Source organism: Cenococcum geophilum (assembly GCF_001692895.1).
Source record: "Cenococcum geophilum 1.58 unplaced genomic scaffold K441scaffold_41, whole genome shotgun sequence".
NCBI classification, from domain to species: Eukaryota; Fungi; Ascomycota; class Dothideomycetes; order Gloniales; family Gloniaceae; genus Cenococcum; species Cenococcum geophilum.
Genome location: NW_027137599.1, coordinates 773,232 through 793,812, shown reverse-complemented (window position 1 = coordinate 793,812; position 20,581 = coordinate 773,232). Strand labels below are relative to the sequence as shown.

At 31.3% G+C, this 20,581-nt stretch overlaps 1 protein-coding gene across 1 annotated transcript; it reads left to right on the top strand.

Annotated features, from left to right (window-relative positions):
- Window positions 1-15,556: 15,556 nt before the first annotated feature.
- K441DRAFT_575886 (uncharacterized protein) lies at window positions 15,557-15,859 on the top strand (the record flags this gene model as incomplete). Its single annotated transcript, XM_067644186.1, has 1 exon — window positions 15,557-15,859. A coding segment is annotated over one exon (303 nt), but the record flags the coding sequence as incomplete, so codon positions are not given.
- Window positions 15,860-20,581: the final 4,722 nt, after the last annotated feature.

Below are 20,581 nucleotides of genomic sequence, written 5' to 3'. Positions count from 1 at the left end.
GTATAGTTCGTTACTAAGCCAAGGCATCCATAAAGGACTATTGCATTATAGTCATTTATTCCCTAACTAGGGCCATAATAGTTAACGTGGCGGATTTAAGTTCGTTTACTATTTTAAGGGTATTAGTATTAACGCAACATAGTATAAGGGCGCGGAGAGACTTTAGGGAAGATTTAAAGGAACAATATAAATTCTATCTAAATCTAAGGGTATATAGCTCTCGCTAAAAACAAAACGTTATATAAAAAAGAGAAAGGAATAATAAGAGAATTATATAATTAAATAGTTAGGGGCTTAGTGGTCGATGCGTGCGCACGTGCGCACGCGGTCTTCGACGGACTTCGATAATTCAATTAATCTAGCAGATTTTGGTCAAAGCGTCGGAATTTATCTATTAAGTGTTTTACCAAGACATTCCTACTATAACTGGGCTAGTCCCGTTACAAGGGGGGAGATTTTTACACTAACTTAAGGCTTTATTAGTAGCGTCTAGGAACAGTAAGTAGGTTATACCACTTAGAACGGTTAGAATAGTTAGAATAGTTAGATTAGTTAAAGTAATATAATTAGTCGGAACGGTTAGGTCTTCGTCTTATAACCCTATTTAAGTCATATTATATTATCCTAATCTTCTATTTTAACGCCACTATATTTTATAAGTCCAGCTTAGACGTATATACTGCTATAGTATATATAGATAACGAATGGAAATACTTTTTAGTAAGCTATATATTGTATATACTACAAAGCATTAGTTAACACTAGGCAGTTCTTATCGCGTAAGGAAGCTAAGGATTTTACTAAAACCTATAATTCTTAAATATAGGTTCCTCTACCTATCTAGAAGAAGGTTTAAACTTATATAGCGGACGGGCTATAGGAAGCGAAGATATCCCTAATATATAATAAGGTTTTTTAATAGCGTATATTACAGGCTATTAAGAGCAATTTCCTTAGGGTATAATTCTAGGGCACAATTCTATCTAGTCAGTTTTAGTTATAAATAGTTAATATAAATACTTATTTAAGTTTTAGCGTAATAAGAGATAAGCCAATTAAATAGTTAACCTAAAATACTAGATAAGCCTTAGGATCCTATAAACTAATTAAGTATTAAACCTAAAATACTATGTAAGCTGCCTTAGAATCCTATAAAGAGCGGGAATAAGTAATTAATAGCTAGAATAAAGATATATAAGGTGGGCGAAGAACTAATATAAAGCGGGTATTTAGTAAAAGAGAGATTCTGTCCTAAAGCGTTAGATTAATACCACTTAATACTAGTTTACTATATAGTCCTTTTCTATCCGCCTTATTCTAACTCCCCTAATGTATATAAAATATACTATGCACGCCTATACTCTACCAGATACTAATTAAAAGTTACTACTATCTTAGTCCATATCCGTTAGATAATTTCGCTCTATATACATTCTTATCTAGTATCTAGGCCCTAATCTAATATTAGGTTTTAGTAACAATTCTACTTTATTTTTAGTTCTTTAGCTATTTAAGGGAGACTAGATGCGAAAGGTCTGGTAGGCTATCTTGCTTAAAAAATTATAATAGTAAATATATCTTATTCTATAAAACTACAAATTGTATAGCTATTTAAGACTATTAAATATATTTATTCTATCCTTTTAGTTATTTCTTTTCTTTTCTATACCGTGTAATTTATAAGATCGCAGTCATTACTAGTTATATATAGGAAGCGACTAACTTATATATTGTAAATAGTGGTAAAAATTATAGCTAGCTATATAAGTATCGAAATTCTATAATTATAAGCATATTTAATAATAGCTAAGAGTACAGAAGGTATTCTCTAGGCCGTATATTAGCAAATTACTCTATACATATATATATAACGTCCTTATATAGAATTATAGTTCTATACTAACTAGATATTTAGGTCTTTATAGAAAGTTTAATACTTATATAGAGTACTATTTAGACCCTTTTTTAACTTAAATTAATTTACCTAAGGTATTTTTATTTTAGCTCTTGTCTAATTACCTATACCCTTAAAGTTGCCCATTTTATTATCCTCGCCATTAACCAATTAATTAACGTCTATTAAGTTATACACCTTATAATACCAATTCTAAGGATATTTCTATTAGTTAGGCTCTTTATCCTATATAAAATACCTTATCTAATAAGTGAAGTAGAACCGCTACTTAAGTAGCCTTAAGCTAGTAATATATTACAGAACGGGGGTAGTGGCTATAAAGTGTATATATTCGAGGAGTCTACAAAACATTACGCGATTAATCGTAAGGGTTAAGGGCGTAAGGAGGTAATATACCTACGCATAGCTAATATAAGCTGTACGTAAGGTGTATATAAAAGCATAGGGCTCTCCTATAGAGGCCCCTACGGTAAGGTTCTATAATACTACCCCCCCTCTTAAAGAGGCGGAGCTCTGGTAACGTTGTAGTTACTATATATATATAGAGGGGACACTTAAGGTATAGAAAAGAAGAAAAGGGGGGTATTGCTAAAGGCTTAAAACAATGTTATATAATAGGGCTTAGTATCTAAAAATCCGACCAATTAGATAACTTTAACCACCAGTTAAAGTTTCTAGATATTTTAATATATTCTGGTTACGTAATTACACTTTACCGCAATTTAACGGCAATTTAATGGCAATTTACCCTTATATAGTAATGTATAACGGTTTAACTCTATAAGGGCTCCTATAGAGGATTAGGTATAAAGTCTCTACTTAAACCTAGTTTTTATAGGTTCGCGTAGTAAAAGTCGCTAATTAAATCCTTTATATTTTTAAAGTCTTTCTATAGTTGCTATTCTAGCTAATCTATATTAAATCCTATATATATAGCTCTATAGTAGAGCCATCGTCCTCTACCTTTACTAAAGTATTCAGAGTTTAATAATTTATTTAATAGTCCATTCCTTATGGTTTTTATCTTTATTCTTATCTCAGATTAATACTAGTAGGGGTTTAGGCTATATCTGCCCTAATAAGAGGTTAGGCTAATAAAGGTATAGTAGCTATAGGTAAAATACAGGCTATATCCTACGGGTAGCTAGGGTAAGTAAGAGTTCTAGCTTATATACGGCTCCTCTATTAATAACTTGTTTAATTAGATAGGGGCTAAGGTTTATATAATTATGTAACTTTATAGGCCTTTACATAGAGATATTATGTATATTTAGCTATACCTAGTTACTAACATATATCTCCGGTAGTGGCGTTTTATAATAGTTAGCGAAGTAGGCCTACTTTACTTAAGCCTAGGCCATTTCTCCCTTATAGTAGTTGAGTAGATTTTTTATATAATCTATATACTGGTTAGCAAGTAGTATCTTAAGGCGTTTTCTATATGGCAGTTTCTTATTAATAGGTTCTAGTAGCTTTATACCAGATTAGGGGTAATAACCCTTATTTGCGAAGAACGGGGTAAGTCCTATAATGGTTAAGATATAGTTATTTACTATAAATTCACCTAGTAGGAGGTAATTTATCCAGTTATTTTAACTATAGGCGACTACCTATTATAGGTACGCTTTTATACTGGCATTAGCGTTTTCTAGTTACCTAATAGTTTTATAGTAGAAGGATATAGATATCTTAACGGAGATGCTAAGGCATTAGCAGATTTATCTTTATATATTAGAGTTAAATTATATACCTTAGTCAGACGTAATTAAGTTAGGTAACCTATATAGTTAGTAAACTTTATAAAGGAAGGTATTAGTAACGTCGTTAATAGCTGCGCCTTTAGTTAGGATATAATGGTGCTCTTTTATAAGTTAGTATATTATTATAAGGATGTTCTTATAGGTACGGCCATATCGTTTATAGGGTAGTAGGTTAATAATGAAATCTATAGCAATATCTGCCTATTATTGTATAGGTACTAGTAGAGAGTATAGTAGTCCTTAGTACTTTATATTAAAGGCCTTAGCGCGCTTATAACCGTAGTAAGCGCCTATAAAGCGTTTAACTAAGTCTATTATTTTTAGCTAAAAGTAGTATCGGCTAAAAAACTCGTAGGTTCCTCCTCTACTTAGGTAGCCGCTTAATTAGAGGTTATAGGCTATTTAGATTAATTAGTTGCTATTATAGATTTTCTAAGTTAGGGATAAATAGGCGGCCTTTATAATAGAGCCTATTCCCTTTTACTTTTAAAGCTGTTATATTAATCTAGCCTAAGCTTTAAAGGTTAGTAGGTAGCGTATAGGCGCTAGCGGTCTTTGCGGTAATAAGTTAATATAGTAATAGGTTAATAGAGGCGTTATATACCGTAGTAATAAGCTTATTAATTTTAGGAGGTAACTTTAGTTCTGTGGTATAAAGCTAGGATATAATTAGCTTTATTATAGGTAATATACCTAAGGCTAAATTTCGTGCTTTTAGGATTATCTGTTATTAGAACTAATTATAGGGGTTATTTTTAAACTAAGGAAGGTCTTGCAAGCGGCGTATTAGGCTATTAGGTTTAATACCTTATACTCCTAGTCTATATATAATTTTAAAGTTAAAACTAAAGAGGAACTCGTTCTAATATACTTAGCGTTAGTTTAGCTACTTTATAGTTATAAAGTACTTAAGGTTACAATGGTCCGTAAGGACTTTAGTTAGCTAGTTAAGCTCTACTAAGGAAAGTTCTAGTTAGAATTCTTTAAACGCTTATATAATTATAAGGAGTTCTTTATTATAGATCTTATAGTTATACTCTTATAATATAAGCTTAGATAAATAAAATGCAACTAGGTAAAGAAAACTATTATTACCTATCTAGGAGAGAACGCCTGCGTTAACGTAGTCTAAGGAGTTAGTTTTAAGGTAGAGTTATTATTCTAGTGTAAAGTGAGCTAGGACAGGTGCTTTAGTAAAGGTATTTTTAAGGTCTTAGAACGCCTTCTTATATTTAGGCGTCTAAGTAAAGCATAGGTACGTTTTTCTTCCTTTTATAGAAAGGCCCTTTATTTGCATTATTGCTATAAGTAGTGCTATTACGCCTAAGAAGTTATATATAAATTTCTAATAGAAGTTAGCGAAACTAAGGAAGGCTTATATATCCTTAATACAGTTAGGGGCTTACTATTTAGTAATTATATATACCTTTTTAGGGTCTATATAGATACCCTTAATAGTAATAATTAGTTTAAGGTATTTTACTTCTATAACTAAGAATTTGCATTTCTTTAAATTAATATAAAATCCTACATCCCTAAGACGCTATAGGACCTTTTAAACGTGTTTAGTATATTTAAAGAGGTTATTATTATAAATAAGTATATTATCTAGGTACGTAGAGTAAAAGTCATTAAGGTAGTCCTATAAGGCGTTATTAATATAGCTTTAGAAGGTGCCTGGGCTGTTATATACGCTAAAGGGTATAGCGGTATATTTAAATTAGCCAAAGCGCAATACAAATGCGGTTTTCCATTTATTACCTTTCTATATTTAGAAATAGTTAAAGGCGGCGATAATATTAAGCTTAGTATAAATTTTAGCTTAACTAAGCCGCTTAAGGATCTCACGTATAAGCGGTACTAGGTATTAGTTTTTAATTATAATAGTGTTAAGTCCTCTATAGTTAATATAGAATCGAATACTTCCTCCTAGCTTCTTAGTAAGAAGGATAGGCACGGCTGCTAGTAATATACTAGGACAAATAAATCCTTTATTAAGGTGCTTATTAATATACTTTTTGACAACTAGAAGTTTATCTTTTAATATTAGGTAAGGTCTCTTATAAGGTAGCATTTTTCCTTATTTAATATTAATAGTATAGTTATTAGGTTAATATAGGGGGAGTATATCTACGCTCTTTTATAAGCATATATCGGTAAAGTTATANTACCTCTTAGGNAGNAGCTTNCGNAGTTNTTNNTTAGTAAGTCCTTTTTTAAGCTTTATAAACTTNTTAAAGTNTAAAGGTAAAAGTCCGTAGAGTTCCGTAGGGGCGTTATCTTTTAAAAGGTTAACTATATCTATTCTATTACTATAGAGGACGTAGTTTTATTCTTTATTAAGCTTATATAGTTATAATTAGGAAGCTATAGTAACGGTCTAGCCTTTCTTATATGCTATACGGTAAAAGGCTAGGGCACTTATATAGTAGTAGTTAGTTATAGGTAGGGTAATAAGTGGTTCCTTAGGTTAATATCCTGGGGAGTAAATAGAGGCGGCTAGGCTATGCCCTAGGTAAGCCTCTTTATAGTATTTAGAGTTAAAGGTTACTTTTTTTTTCTTCTAGTTAATAGTAGGGTTGTATTATTTAAGCTAGTTTATTCTAAGGATAATAGAGTAGTTAGTAAGTAGTATAATATAAACCTAAAGTTCTTTCTAGTGCCCATTTATATCTAGGTAGAGTTATACTATATAGGTAATCTTATATATAGTATAATTACTATTAACGAGTTATAGGGCGCGGGCTTTAGTAAGGGGTAAGGTAGGTAGGTTATAAGTGCGTATAAATTAGGTATCTATAAATTTATTAGTAGCTCCGCAATTAATTATAGAACGGCTTTTATATTATTTTTTAGCAGTAATTCCTATTATATGTAAAACTATTTATTTCCATCTATTTATCTTTATAGAGTTATCTATTAAGTAAGCCGATATATAGATCCCTCCGTTATTAAAGCGTCCTAACCTATAACTTAGGGCTAAGACTTAGCGTTTTCCATTTCCGTATCTAACTCTACCACTATTACTACATTTTTATTTTATATAGTAGTGGTATATAGCAGTATATTTAGTATTTAGGGTATTAAGCTAGGTATTAAGCGGTAGCTACTAAACCTAGCTACTAGGTAGTTTGGGTTATTATAATAATAGCCTTCTTAATAGTATTTATAGCAGCGTCCTAGTTTTTAGAGTAGCTCGCGCTCTCTATTAAGGAGTTTTTATAGGAAGGTTAGTATAAAGAAATTAATATTAGTTCTAGTAGTACTTAAGGTAGTGGGCGTCGGTGGCTTAGTATATATAGGTTTAGTAGGCCTAGGGGGCTTCTATAAAGAGGTCTTTAGGTAAAAGTTAATAGTAGTAATTTAATTTAGTTGTTATTAAATTTTTTATAAAGCTGCTACTATATTATAAACATCGTTATAGTTATAGCTGGCGGCTGCGTGACTAAGGCAATAAGTAACTTTTTTAAGGAGGTTTTTTTAGTCTTTAGTATTATCTTAGGTAAGGGCTTTAGTATATTTCTAAAATTTAATATAAAATTTGTTAAATAATTCAATAGGGCTTATCTTTAGGGCACGTAGTTTAGCTTAGTTAGTGGCTAGTAGGTTATAATTACGGTATATTAGGTTAAGATTATTAAGGACTTTTTAGTAGGACTGCTACTTTTAGGGGCCACTAGTCTCCTATTAGGCGAAGAGTCTATTAAACAGTATACCCTTTATTCGCCTAATAATATAGCTAATCTTAATGTCTTCTATAGGAAAATGGTAGGCGCTTTAAGTTAGTTTTTTACGGATTTGTATCTTCTAGTAGCTATATTCTTTACGATCTCCTTAAAAGACTAGGGGATTAGGGTAGTATATATTAGACCCTATAGTAGTAGTTTAGGTCCGATTATTATAGCTTTTATTATCGCTGCTTTAGTAGGGGTTCCTATTAGGTAAAGCTGCTTAATACTAGCCCTCTATTAAGCGTTAAGTAGGTAAAGTTACTAGGGGTATAAAGACTTAGGTAGCGTTATATATAGTAAAGAGGTGTTTAGCGTTATTATAAATATACTCGTTAAGCTAAGATTATAGGTATTTAATTATGCCTTCTCTTTTAGTAACTATAGCAATTAGTGCAATCTTAGCCTTCTTTAACTATTAGATGTCGCGTTTAGACATATAAAGGTTATCTTTAGTTTTTTAACGTATATTATTAGCGAGCGCCTTATAAGCTTGTAGGTCTTAAATAATATCGCAATTTTAGGTAGTATGCATTTCGGCTTATATAAGCTTTAGGTAGTAGTTCTATAGAAGGCGGTAGTATTTATTAGGGTCTTATGCTACCATTTTTATAAACGTCTTAGCATCTCATATTTTAATTTTAATAAGTAGTAGCCCTTCTGTTTACTTATCCGTAGTTATATAGTTAATAAAACATAAGATATTATTAGTGTCCATTTCCTTAGGGGTTAAGGCTAGGGCTAATAAATTAAATTTTTCTAGGATTAATTAGCGTCGTAAGTTAAGTATAGGTATTGGATTATTCTTTAGGTTTAATATAGTAGCTAATAAGGGATATTATCTTACTATTATAGGTTCCTTAAAAGTATAAAGTAGGGTAATTTATGGGTACGCTACTTTTGGCAGCGCTTGCAGTATTATAAAGATATAAAATTAGTCGTAGGCTAAGCGTTAGTGGTAAAAAAGGCGTAACGTAATGTTATAGGACGGGGGCAGTGGCTATAAAGCGTATGTATTTAAAGAGTCTATAAGACGTTACGCGATCGATTATAAGGGTCGAGGGCGTAAGGAGGTAATATACCTACGCGTAGCTAATATAAGCTATACGCGAGGTGTATATAAGAGCACGGGGCTCTCCTATAGAGGCCCCTGCGGTAGGGTTCTGTAACATAATATTAAAAGCTAGTAGGATTATATAGAGGATCTCTTAGTAGTTATACTGTATCTATAGCCAAAGGACTTGAAAATATAGTTGTTGCTTTGCCTAGTAGGTGTCCTATAAGTTTTAACTAGGCTACTAGCAATATTGCTATTAATATAAATGGGTACACTTATAAATGCTACTATAAATAGATCTGGTTTATATTTTTATCCTTTTTAAATAGCATTAACTAACCGCTAAAGGTTCTATTCCTATTTAAGAATTTGTCTTATAGGTAATAACACTACTTACCTTTATTCTAAACTGGTTTAACTTATATATAAAGGGGTACGTTATAGAATGTTTAATACATAACCTAAAAGAGTACGCCTTAAGACATATTATAACACTCCTAATAGACTTATATAGTAATAATAGCTTTAAAGAAGTCTTAGAGGTTATAGTCTTAGGAGAATAGTATATTAATCTTATAGACGGTCTAATCCTTAATTTAATACCTTCCGCAATTAATATTATTACCTTTATAGTTTTTTTTTTTTTTTACACTTTATCAATATATATATAGGACTTATTATAATTGACGTAATTATTATTTATATCTGGACTGAGCTCGTTAAAAATCCTGAACTTTTTTTTAAATATATTAAGACTATAGTATAAATAGGTATAAGGAAAGCCAGATTAAGTATAATATAGTTACATACTAGGATCTGGTAAAAATAGCTAATTATTAAGCTCAAAAGTAGCGCGGATATTCCTTTATATTAGTAAATAGTAATAAACTAGGATTACGGATAAAATGTTTATAACTTTTTACTAGTCTATTAGGGGAGGGATTAAAAGCAATTAGCCTAGTAATCTTAGTACTTATTATAGCACTAGTGGAAACTAGTAAATTATGGCGGACAGTTATAGACAGTTATAGACAGTAGTAGATAGTTTTATATAGTTTTAGACAGTTACCGTTACGTAACTAGAGGATTATATATAATATTAAGCGGCGCTACCCTCCGTCTCCTTTTCTTTCTTTAGCTTTAGATCCTTATTTATAAACTACCAATTATATAAGCTTGCGCGTCCCTCTTGCCGTGCTCGTGCCTTAATTAACTAAGTCGCTAATATTATCTAAAGCTTAACTACCTCTTCTTCCTAAAAAGGAACTTAAAAATATCTATAGACTATAAATAAGAATAGAATACAGAAATGGACCTAAAGACTATTATTAAAACTTAAAGAATAAAATAGAACTAGAAGAATAGAAAAGAATAATAAGATCTACAGAATACGTACAGACTAGAACCCTTATAGAATCCTACTAAAAGTTACCCTAATAACTGTACTACGATGCTAAGAAATATAGCAGCCAGCAAAGCAGCTATAGGACTATTAAATACCTCTAATAGTAAAATAGTAACTAACTCAAACTCCTAGGTGGAGCTTATAGCAGCTAATACTAAAATTAAACGACTTTAAGAGCTGCTTAAAGCTAAAGAACCCCCTATACCTAGTAAAGAGTTATTAGATACCTAGAGACTTACTATAGTCCTTCAGGCTCTAGCCTAATATATAGCATTAGCATCGTTACGGTCTATAAAGGTCGCGGACTCCCTATTACTTACAAACGGAACCAACCCTATATTTAATAATTAGAAGCTTTAATTACAGAATAAGCTTAAAGTTAATGCGGATTACTTCCCTACCACTTAGGCTAAAATGGCCTATGTCTTTAGCCGTACTAGTAGGGACGTATAGATATACCTACGTCTGCGGTATATACAGGACTTAATAAATCCCTTCCTCTTTAAAGAAAAGATAATTATTTACCTATCTTCTATTTATAAGGACCCCTTTAAAGTATATAACGCTTGACTTAATTATAAAAGCCTAAATATAAAAATAATAGAGACCTTATTAGCCTTTTAGACCCGCTTTCTATACCTAACTAGCCAGGCTTAAATTCCCTAGAAAGATCTAATACTAAACCTATTTAATAAGCTTACCCTAGACCTGCAGCGAGCTATACTATTAGTTTTTACTACTATATAGACGCTAAAGAAACTTATAGACTAGTACTTAGCTATTAACTAAGGCCTTTACTAAATTAAGATACGTGCCAAATAGTATAAAGCTAGAAACCCTTTAAATTAGACTATAAGTAATATAAGAACGGCCCGCAATGCCCTAGCACAATCGGTAACTCCTATAGCACTACCCATACAGCCTACCGCTAATTTAGTAGCTAGCCGTATAGCTAGTCCTACTATAGGTCCGGCGAATACTCGGCCTATATATAGTAACCCCTATATATAGGCCCTTAGTAATTAAGGAGCTTGCTTCTCTTATAGTTAGAAAGGTTACTATATAAAGGATTGCTTAATAGGCGTAAAAGCGGATAAGGTTTTATTAATCTAGGAGGACAGTATAGAGTTAGAAAAAGAGGAACCTTAAAGGAAAACTCCTCTCTAGGGTTAAAAGGGATTAATATGTTAGATGTTAATCTGGGTCGGCTAGTTAGTAAAAAAAGCTACACTATCCCTTATACTTTATTCTATAATAAATACTAAGTTTTAACCTCTACTTTAGCTAACTCTAGAGTAAATGCCTTTACCTTAATAGATACCTAGTATGCTATAAAGCTAGCTAACTTTCTAAATGCATTTATTAAAGAACTACCTAAACTAATTCCTATCCGCGGGTATAACGGGCGGATAGGGCCACCCATTATAACTATCCTGTAGATTTACCTCTGTGTTAACGGATAAAAGTAGTATAATATCCCCTTCCTTATTACGGACCTAGGTAGCTATAATATAATCTTAAGGCAAAAATAGCTAGCTTATTTAGGCTTATAGCTTAATATACGGAGTAGATACCTTATCTAGCCCAAAACTCTACCCCCGACCCCTTCCTTTATAAAAGAAATTAGCATTATAATAGAAACCTTATACGGCCCTAGATTAATACTATTTACTAAGCCAATACTGTGCGTAGAGACTAGGCCTTTAAGAAAGATATACAGCTTAATTCGCAACAGATCTATATACTATGTTGCCCTCAGACTACCTATATTACGCCACCCGTATTAAAGACCTAGGAAGTTAATAGTAACCGAAAAAGCCCCCTATAGAAAGCTTAGGCCCTATATAGCTATAAAAAACAGTAAGGGATATTAGATATCACACTAAACTAATAGATTAGAGGGATAATCTACGGAAGATAGAATAGGAGCTAAGAAAGATTATAAACCCTAAACTATAAAATACGGTCTAAAAAATAACTATAAGGAAACTAGCGGACCTCCCACTAGTTAATATCTACTATATTAGTGCTATAGGATTCTACTAGAACTTGGTTTAGCTTAATACTATTACCTTTATAACGAGCTTATACAAAATTAATTAAATAATTAAGGAAAAGGGAAGTAAGCTTAGCGGATAAGAAAGCGAGTATATAGATAAGAAACTAGTAGAATAAAAGCTGCCATATTAACACTAGAAATTTAATAATATATTCTTTAAGGTAGCATCTAATATACTTCTACCTTACCGACTATATAACTACAAGATTAAGATTAAACAGGGCAAGAAAAACACCCTTAGCTTTAGCCCCCTCTATAAGTAGTTTATTACTAAATTATAGGCTATAAAGTAGTATTTTATTAATAACTTAAATAAGGGCTTTATTAAGCCTAGCTAAGCCCCTTTTACCTCGCCTATTTTCTTTATTAAAAAGCTAAATAAAGGACTCCGCTTCTATATTAACTACTATAAGCTAAATAATATAACCCGCAAGGACCGCTATTCGCTACCCCTACTTAATAAGACTCTAGCCTAAATAAGTAGAGCTAAGGTCTTTATAAAGCTTAATATCCGCTAAGCCTTTACCGAATTAGGATAAACCCTAGGTCTAAAGATCTTATTACGTTTTAGACCTATTACAAAATATATAAATATAAGGTACTCCCTTTTAGACTAACTAACGGACTAGCTATGTACTAGCGGTATATAAATAATATACTCTTTAACTACCTTAACGACTTCTATATAGCCTATTTAGATAATATTATAATCTACTTTAAGAATAAGCTAAAATATAAGGAGCACGTCTATAAAGTCCTATAATAGCTCTATAAGGCTAGCCTCTAGGTCAATATTAAGAAGTTAGAGTTTAGTGTTAAGCGTATAAAGTACCTAGGTTTTATTATTAGTATAGACGGAATTAAAACCAACCTAAAGAAGATGGCTGTAATTAACTAGTGGGCACCCCTACGGACCATAAAGGGGGTATAATTATTTTTAGGTTTTTATAACTTCTATTAACGCTTTATTAAAAACTACAGTAGGATTACCTGGCCTCTTAACCGTCTTACAAAAAAAAACTAGCCCTTTTACTTTAACGCTATATATAGGCAGGCCTTTAATAAGCTTAAGAAACGGCTAGTATTGGCTCCCCTACTTACCTATTTTAACCCAGAACGGCCCTTAATACTAGAAACTAATACCTTAGATAGCGTAATAGCTAGTATTTTTTCCTAGAAGCAACCGGAAGGAAAGTAGCACCCTATTATATACTATTTAAAGACTATAATAAATGCTAAGCTAAACTACCACATCCATAATAAAGAAATGCTGGCTATTATCTTTAGCTTTTAGCACTAGCGTATATAGTTAGAGGGGACCCCTAAGCCGATTAAGATAGTTTTAGATTATAAGGCCCTTACGGCCCGGTAAGTACGCTAGGCGGATACCCTATCTTAGTTTAACTTCTTAATTATATATAAACTAGGCGCTATAAACCGTATAGATACTCTTATAAGGCGCGAGCAAGACCTAAATAACTAGACGGCTATAAAGATCTTATTATAGACCTAGAAGCTACTATAACTAAAATACCTTAACCCCTAGATATAGGCAGAACTAAGGATAGACTCTTTAGGCGCTAAGATATATCCTATTAGCCCCTTTAAACTCGACCTTATTAATAAACTATTATAGGCTAACTAAACAACCCCCTCTTTCTAAGAGTACCGTAAAAAGGCAAAGAACGTTACTAGCCTATAGTCCCTTAAAAACAGACTACTTAAGTACTAGGAACGGCTAGTAGTAGTTAAGAAATAGAATTTATAGACCTAGCTTATTGCCAAAGCTTATACCTAGGTCTCTACGGCCTACCCAAGAAAAAATAAGACCCCTAAGATTATTAGCGGCCGCTACTACTAGCTTAGAATAGTTATAAATATTAACCGCTATATATAGAACTATAACAACTACTATAATTCTATAATTCTATAAAACAAGACCCTAGGATTATTAAAACCACTTCTAATACTAGAACGCCCCTAGCAGTATATCTTTATAGACTTTTATAAACTACCTACAGACCGTAACAAATACGATATAGTTATAATCCTAGTTAACCGCTTTAGCAAGCGCCCGTTCTTAATCCCTTATTATAAGAATATTAATATTAAAGAGGCGGCTAAACTATATATCTACTACGTCTACCAAATTTACGGGCTATTAAAAACTATTATATCTAATTACGGGCTATAATTTATTTCAGCTTTCTAGAATAAGTTTACCTAGATCTTAGGCATTAAGCTAAAGCTTTTTATAGTATACTACCTCCAAATAGATAGTTAGACGGAAATTATAAATTAATACTTAGACTAGAGACTTCGGCCCTTTATTAACTACTTTTAAGATAACTAGGCCAAACTGTTACCCCTAATAAACTACGCCTAAGTGACCCTACCTTATAACTCTATAAGATTTGCCCCTATCTAGCTAGAAATAGGCTACTTACCCTATATAAGCTTTAACTAGGAAAGACTAAAAGGACCCTAGACTATACGCAAAAAACTATCTTATAAGGAAGCCTAGCAGTATACTAAGCGCTTACAAGAAGCCTAGATGGTAACCTATATAAATCTAAAAAAGGCCTAGAAATTAATATAATAGTAGGCAAATAAGTATAGGCAAGAGCCTAACTTTACCGTAGGAGATATAGTTTAAGTTATAATAAAGAACTAGAAGATAGAACGACCTAGCTATAAACTAGACTATTAGATAGTAGGACTATATAAGGTTCTTAAAAAGATAGGCAACGTGTATAAAGTAAAGCTCCCGGATTTAATTAAAGTTTACCCTATTTTCTTTCCAGACAAACTATAGAGAGCCGTAAACAACCTGTTACCTAGGTGGAGAAGGTAAACCTCCTCTGCCGATCTAGGTCGATAGCGATAGTAGATAGGAGGTTAGAGAGATGCTAGCCTATAAGCTTATAAGGGGAACGTTAAAATATCGTGTTAATTAGAAAGGGTACGACCTAGACCCTACTTAGTATCCTATATAGAACTTTATAGGTAGTCCCTATAAGCTTTAGAAATTCTATAGTTGTTACCCTAATAAATCCAAATCCCTAAAGTACCTCGACAAGTAAATAGAGTGCTAGAATAGCGAAGATAATAAGCTGCCCATTAAGCATAAAGATAAGAATACCCTATAGACATAATACGGATGTACAAAGCCTAAGGGCAGGCTTTTTCGGAGGGGGGGGGGTAATGTTATAGCACTAGTAGAAACTGGTAGATTATAGCGGACAGTCGCAGACAGTTATAGATAGTAGTAAACAGTTTTATACATTTCTAAATAATTGCTATTACGTGACTAGAGGATCGTATATAACGTTAAGCGGCGCCGCCCTCCGTCTTCTTTCCTTTCTCTAGCTTTAGATCCTCGTTTATAGACTACTAATCGTATAGGCTTACGCGTCCCTCTTATCGTGCTCGTACCTTAATTAACTAAGTCGCTAACAGTATTAGTTTTACTTCTTTACCTTACGCAGGATACCATAAGTGTAGGCGGCTTATTTATTTTAATCAGTTCCTAGCTAAACATATTTATATTTATAGGCTATTTTATATAAATGTATAATATACTAATAGGTTACCTTAGTATAGGAGAACGCTTTTCCAAACTTCTTTAAACTAAGCCATCTATTATTAATAAAGAAGGAGTAATATACCTTAAAGTTACTACCAGTCGCGTTAAATTTAATAATATCTTATTTTTTTACGCTAACGACAAGCTAATAGTAAAGAAGATTAGTTTTACAGTTAAGGGCAGAAAGACTATTACGCTTATTAAATTAACTAAAAGCGGTAAGTCTATACTTCTTAATCTCTTAAAGCGGTTTATTAACCCTAATAAAGGGAGGATTAAAATTAATAGCCAAAATATTAGTAATATTACACTAAGAAGTCTACGAGAAAATATAGCAGTTATACCCTAAAATTGTTACGGACGCTTTAAGTACAATATTACAACTACTTAGGGAAGAGTTAGAAGGAGCTAGTTAGTTAATATAGGCACGGTCTAAGATAGAGCCGATAGAGCTATATAACGAGGAATGGTAACTAAGGTCATATAACGTAATCTATATAATTTATAGGATCTATATAATCCGTAACAGAGTAAATAGAGTATATATTTATTATATATAAGAAGGATTTTATAGGAGTACGGTTATGTATTTAAGGACCCTTAATCTCTACCTAGATAGTTCCTTCCTTTTAATAATTCTTAGAATATAATTAGAGTTAATCTATTAGGCAACTACTCTACTAGTTATTATTACGTTATTAACTTTAATTTATATTACCTATATACCTAGCCTATTAACGAGCCTATTGTAGTCCTTACTATAAGGTTCCGTTATATAATTATTACCTAGTTACGGTATTAAATACAAAAAGTTAAATAACATGCTATTAAAAGCAGCCACTATAACGCTATTAACGGCAGCAACCACTTTAAGGTTAGGAGGTAACACTAGTATAATAGATACTAACTTATAGCAACTTATAACGGTCGGATAACTATAAGAGATAGTTAACTAATTAATAACTAATAATGCGGCGCTAAAAGAAAGGGTTAATAAAATAGGAGCAGCGAAGATTAAGTTACTATCTATTAAGAGATACTTAGGAAAGAGATTAAAGCTTAAGGGATTTCTTATATAAATGCACTTTAAAGTTATATAAAAAGGGGTAAAGCTACTAATACCTATAGATTAAATAGCCTATGCGGGACTATTCCTATTAGGAAGAGCACTTAAATAGTTTAAGTTTTACCTTATGGAGATATAGGTAAATAGAATGACAACTACTAACTAAGAGGTGTAGTTTATATTCTTAAGCTAGAAAGGGTTTATAGAACGACTTACGTAAATATTTAGAGACCTAAAGGCAGTAACTATAGTGGAAAGAAAACTCTAAGACATTATATAACAAACTTTAGCAATTAAGTATATAATATAGTTCTAGACGTTAGCTATATAAGTTAAGTAGAATAATAAGGCGCTTATAATATAGTATAAATAGGGACTTAAGGCTAAAGTCTAGGACGCGATTATCCTAATAGAAGATGCGGATACCCTAAGGGAGTTAATAGATTAAGTGATTAAGATTAATAATTAAATCTACTAAAGGGAGTAAGCTAAGAGAGGTTAGAATAGAGTTCTATAGTTATATAAGGCGTAAAGTATATAATAACTAAAGCTAAGTTAAAAACTATAGTATAGCGTAGAGCTAATAGACCTAAGCGGTACTAAAAAATCTAGAAGATGGAATAAGAAATTATAGAAACCTAGAGGGTAAGGATTAAGTAATTAAAGACCTAAGGAGTAAAGGCTAAACTAGGAATCTTAGCAGTAGAAGACGTTTAGGCGGACTCTATAATAAGAAAAATAGTTTAAAGAAGGAGCTTATATAAATTGCAGAAAATAAGGTTATTATATTAGAGACTATAAAAGTAGGTAAAGTTACTATATAGTAAAAGGGATAAAACTAGTAAATAATATACACGTATAAAGGGATAATAATATACTATAAGAAACAAAAGAATGTTTAATTAAAAGTTTTATATTTTGTTATAATAACGTATATCAAATTTATAAGGACGCTAAGTATGGCGTAAGCTATTAGCTATAGGAGCTATATTTAGCGGAATATAAAGAAACTAATAAACTAGTTTGCAGATTAGACATTAAGGATAATAAGTTTAACGTAGGCGAAATATTTTATAACGATAAGGCGATAAAAGCGGTTTACTAGGAATATATAAACCTTAGAGATATTATATAAAAGGTAAAAAATAATTCCGCTATAGGGTAAGGAATATTAGTGGGGATTAAGACCCTACTAGATATAATGTCTATTACTTTATAAGACGTAAGAGAAATAAGGCAGCGAACTACTTTAGCATTTAATAAAGGCAAAAGGCCAAAAGCTTAAGACTCTTAAGATAAGATATAAGATAAGATAAGGTAAGCTTAAGGACCTATAATAGACGATAACCAATAGAGCAGAGCAATAGCTTAGTTTAGTGGTATATAAATAAGCTTAGGACGAAGTTTCCTAAAGGTATAAGACTCTTAAGACGAGATAAAAACACTAAGTAAGCCTAGTTAGACTAAGGCTGAAGCAAAGCTTAAGACAGAAGCAAGCTTAGAATTAAGAATCTTATAGGACTAAGATTTTAGCGATAGAATAAGGACTATTAAAGAAATTATAGGTAAGACCTAGTAACTAGATCGAAACATTAATACTAAGATTAAAAAGTAAGAAGACTTTAAAGATCTATTTATAAGATATAAACTAGAAGAAACTATAGAAGAATTTAGATAAAGAATTATCGCATAGCAAGAGCAGAAACTAGATAAGAGATTTAGTATATTAGGACGTATAAGGGATAGAGTACTAGTATAAAGAATTATTAATAGGTCTAGGGTAGGCATACTAAGAGCTAAGTGGCTTACTAAACTGGAAAATAAAAAGGATTTAGGGATCCCTATTAGGTTTAAAAAACGATATATAAAGAGCTATTATAATGTAGTAATAAGAAGATAATTCCTTGTGGATAAGCTATATATACTCTAATAGCTATACTAAAAGTGGTATAGACAGCGACATAATAATAAGTAGAAAGATTTCTATATATAGTTAGATAAACGAGTTATCTAAAACTACCTAATTATAGAGAAGGCTATAACCTATATTAAAAATGCCTTAATTATAATATTAAAAGATCTAGAGGAATAATTAGAGGACTAGAGGAGTAAGAGACGCATCTTAATACCTATAAATAAAGTCGCAATATTTAGATTAATATAGTAGAGGTTTAAACTTAAAAATAAAGATAAGTTAAGAGTTAACCTAAAGTACCTAGTATACTATACGCTATTATGGATTATATGCGTAGACGATATATATAAAATATATAGAAATCTAAAGGAAAAGAATTGGAAATACCCTATAAGGATATATTAAGCGCTAGAGAAGTAATAGTATAGAAATGTTAAGTATATACATAGCTAGCATCTAATAGAAGTTTAAGAGTTAGGAGACTTAATACTTTAATTAAAAAGATTCCTTACGGAAAAATACTTAAATAAATAATAGTAGTGGGAATGTCTAAAAAATATATATCTATAGTATATAGAAAATAAAAAGCGAACTAGGTATTAGCTAAAGAGCAAGCTAAGTATAATAGGATTAAGTAGCTAATAGTTAGGAAAAGTAGAGGCTTATAAAACTAAAGGGAGCTAGTAATAAAGCCTTAGACCCTTAAAGGAATTTAAGAATAATACCTAAATTTATAAGTTAAATAGTAAGATTAGTAGTTTAAAGCGCTAATAGATAGTGGAGCAACGCGAAACTATATTTTACTAGCAGTAGTTAAGAGAATAGGATTACCTTATAAATAGAAGGAGCAACTTTACCTATTAGTTATAATTTTAGGAGATCTAATAGCCTATAGAGGAGGGATTATTAACCTTAAAATAGGACCTATTTAAATAACTATTAAAGGAAGATAAATTAAGATATCTTTTAATATCCTACTATTAGGACGGGATAAGGCAGTATTAGGGATGCCTTAGTTATAGGAATATAATCTAAAGATCGATTAGATTATAGGTTAAGTTAATATTAGAAATACTTAACGCTATAAGATATAATAATAAACTAAGTTAGTATAATACTAAGTTAAAGTAATATATAAAGAGACTAAGTAAGGCTTAAGTTATATACTAAAGAAATACTATAAATATAGCAAAAAGCTATAAAGCCTAGAAAGTGAAAAGCTGGTAGATTATATAGCATAAGGCTATAAGATAGAGTTAGAACTAAAAATAAGTTTAAGGTTCTTTCTAACCTATAAGCTTATAAAAGAAGAGTTTAGAGCACTTAAAGAGTTTATCTAAGAAAATTTATAAAAGAGATATATTAAACTATTATAGTTATTAGTAGGTTATCTAGTACTGTTTATACTAAAGAAAAATAGAAAGCTTAGGTTATATATTAACTATAAATAATTAAATAGCTTTACTTAGAAGGATAAGTATCCTTTACCCTTAATTAGCGAAATCTAAGATAGGATAGGTAATATATAAATCTTTATAAAGATAAATCTAAGATAGGTGTACCATTAGATTAGGATTAAGGAAGGCAATAAATAGAAGGCAGCCTTTAAATTAAAGGAAGGACTATATAAGCTATTAGTTATACAGTTTAGGCTTATAAACGTATTAGCAACATTTAAGAAGCGTATTAATAATATATTAGGAGAACACTTAGATAAATTTGTTATAGTATACCTTAATAACATTATTATTATTATAGTGCTGCAATAAAGTAGATTAAATAACTACGTTATAATATAAAGAGGGAAGAAGGTGGAAAGGGGGTATTGTATATAAATAGTAGGGCCGGCCGCTAAGTCGCTAGTAGTGGGCTAGCTAATAGTAGGAAATAGTACGAGATAGTATAAAATAATATGCGTTAGGTTAGTGCCGTAATAGTACTCCTTTCCCCTAGATAGCCTAGTCCCTAAACTAAATAGATAACTTAAAAATAGGCAGTGTATAGGGTTGCCTATTTCCTACCGTAAAGATATTAGTTCCGTTTACCGCCCTTAACTAAGCTAATAGTAATTTTCTATACCGGGTATAGAA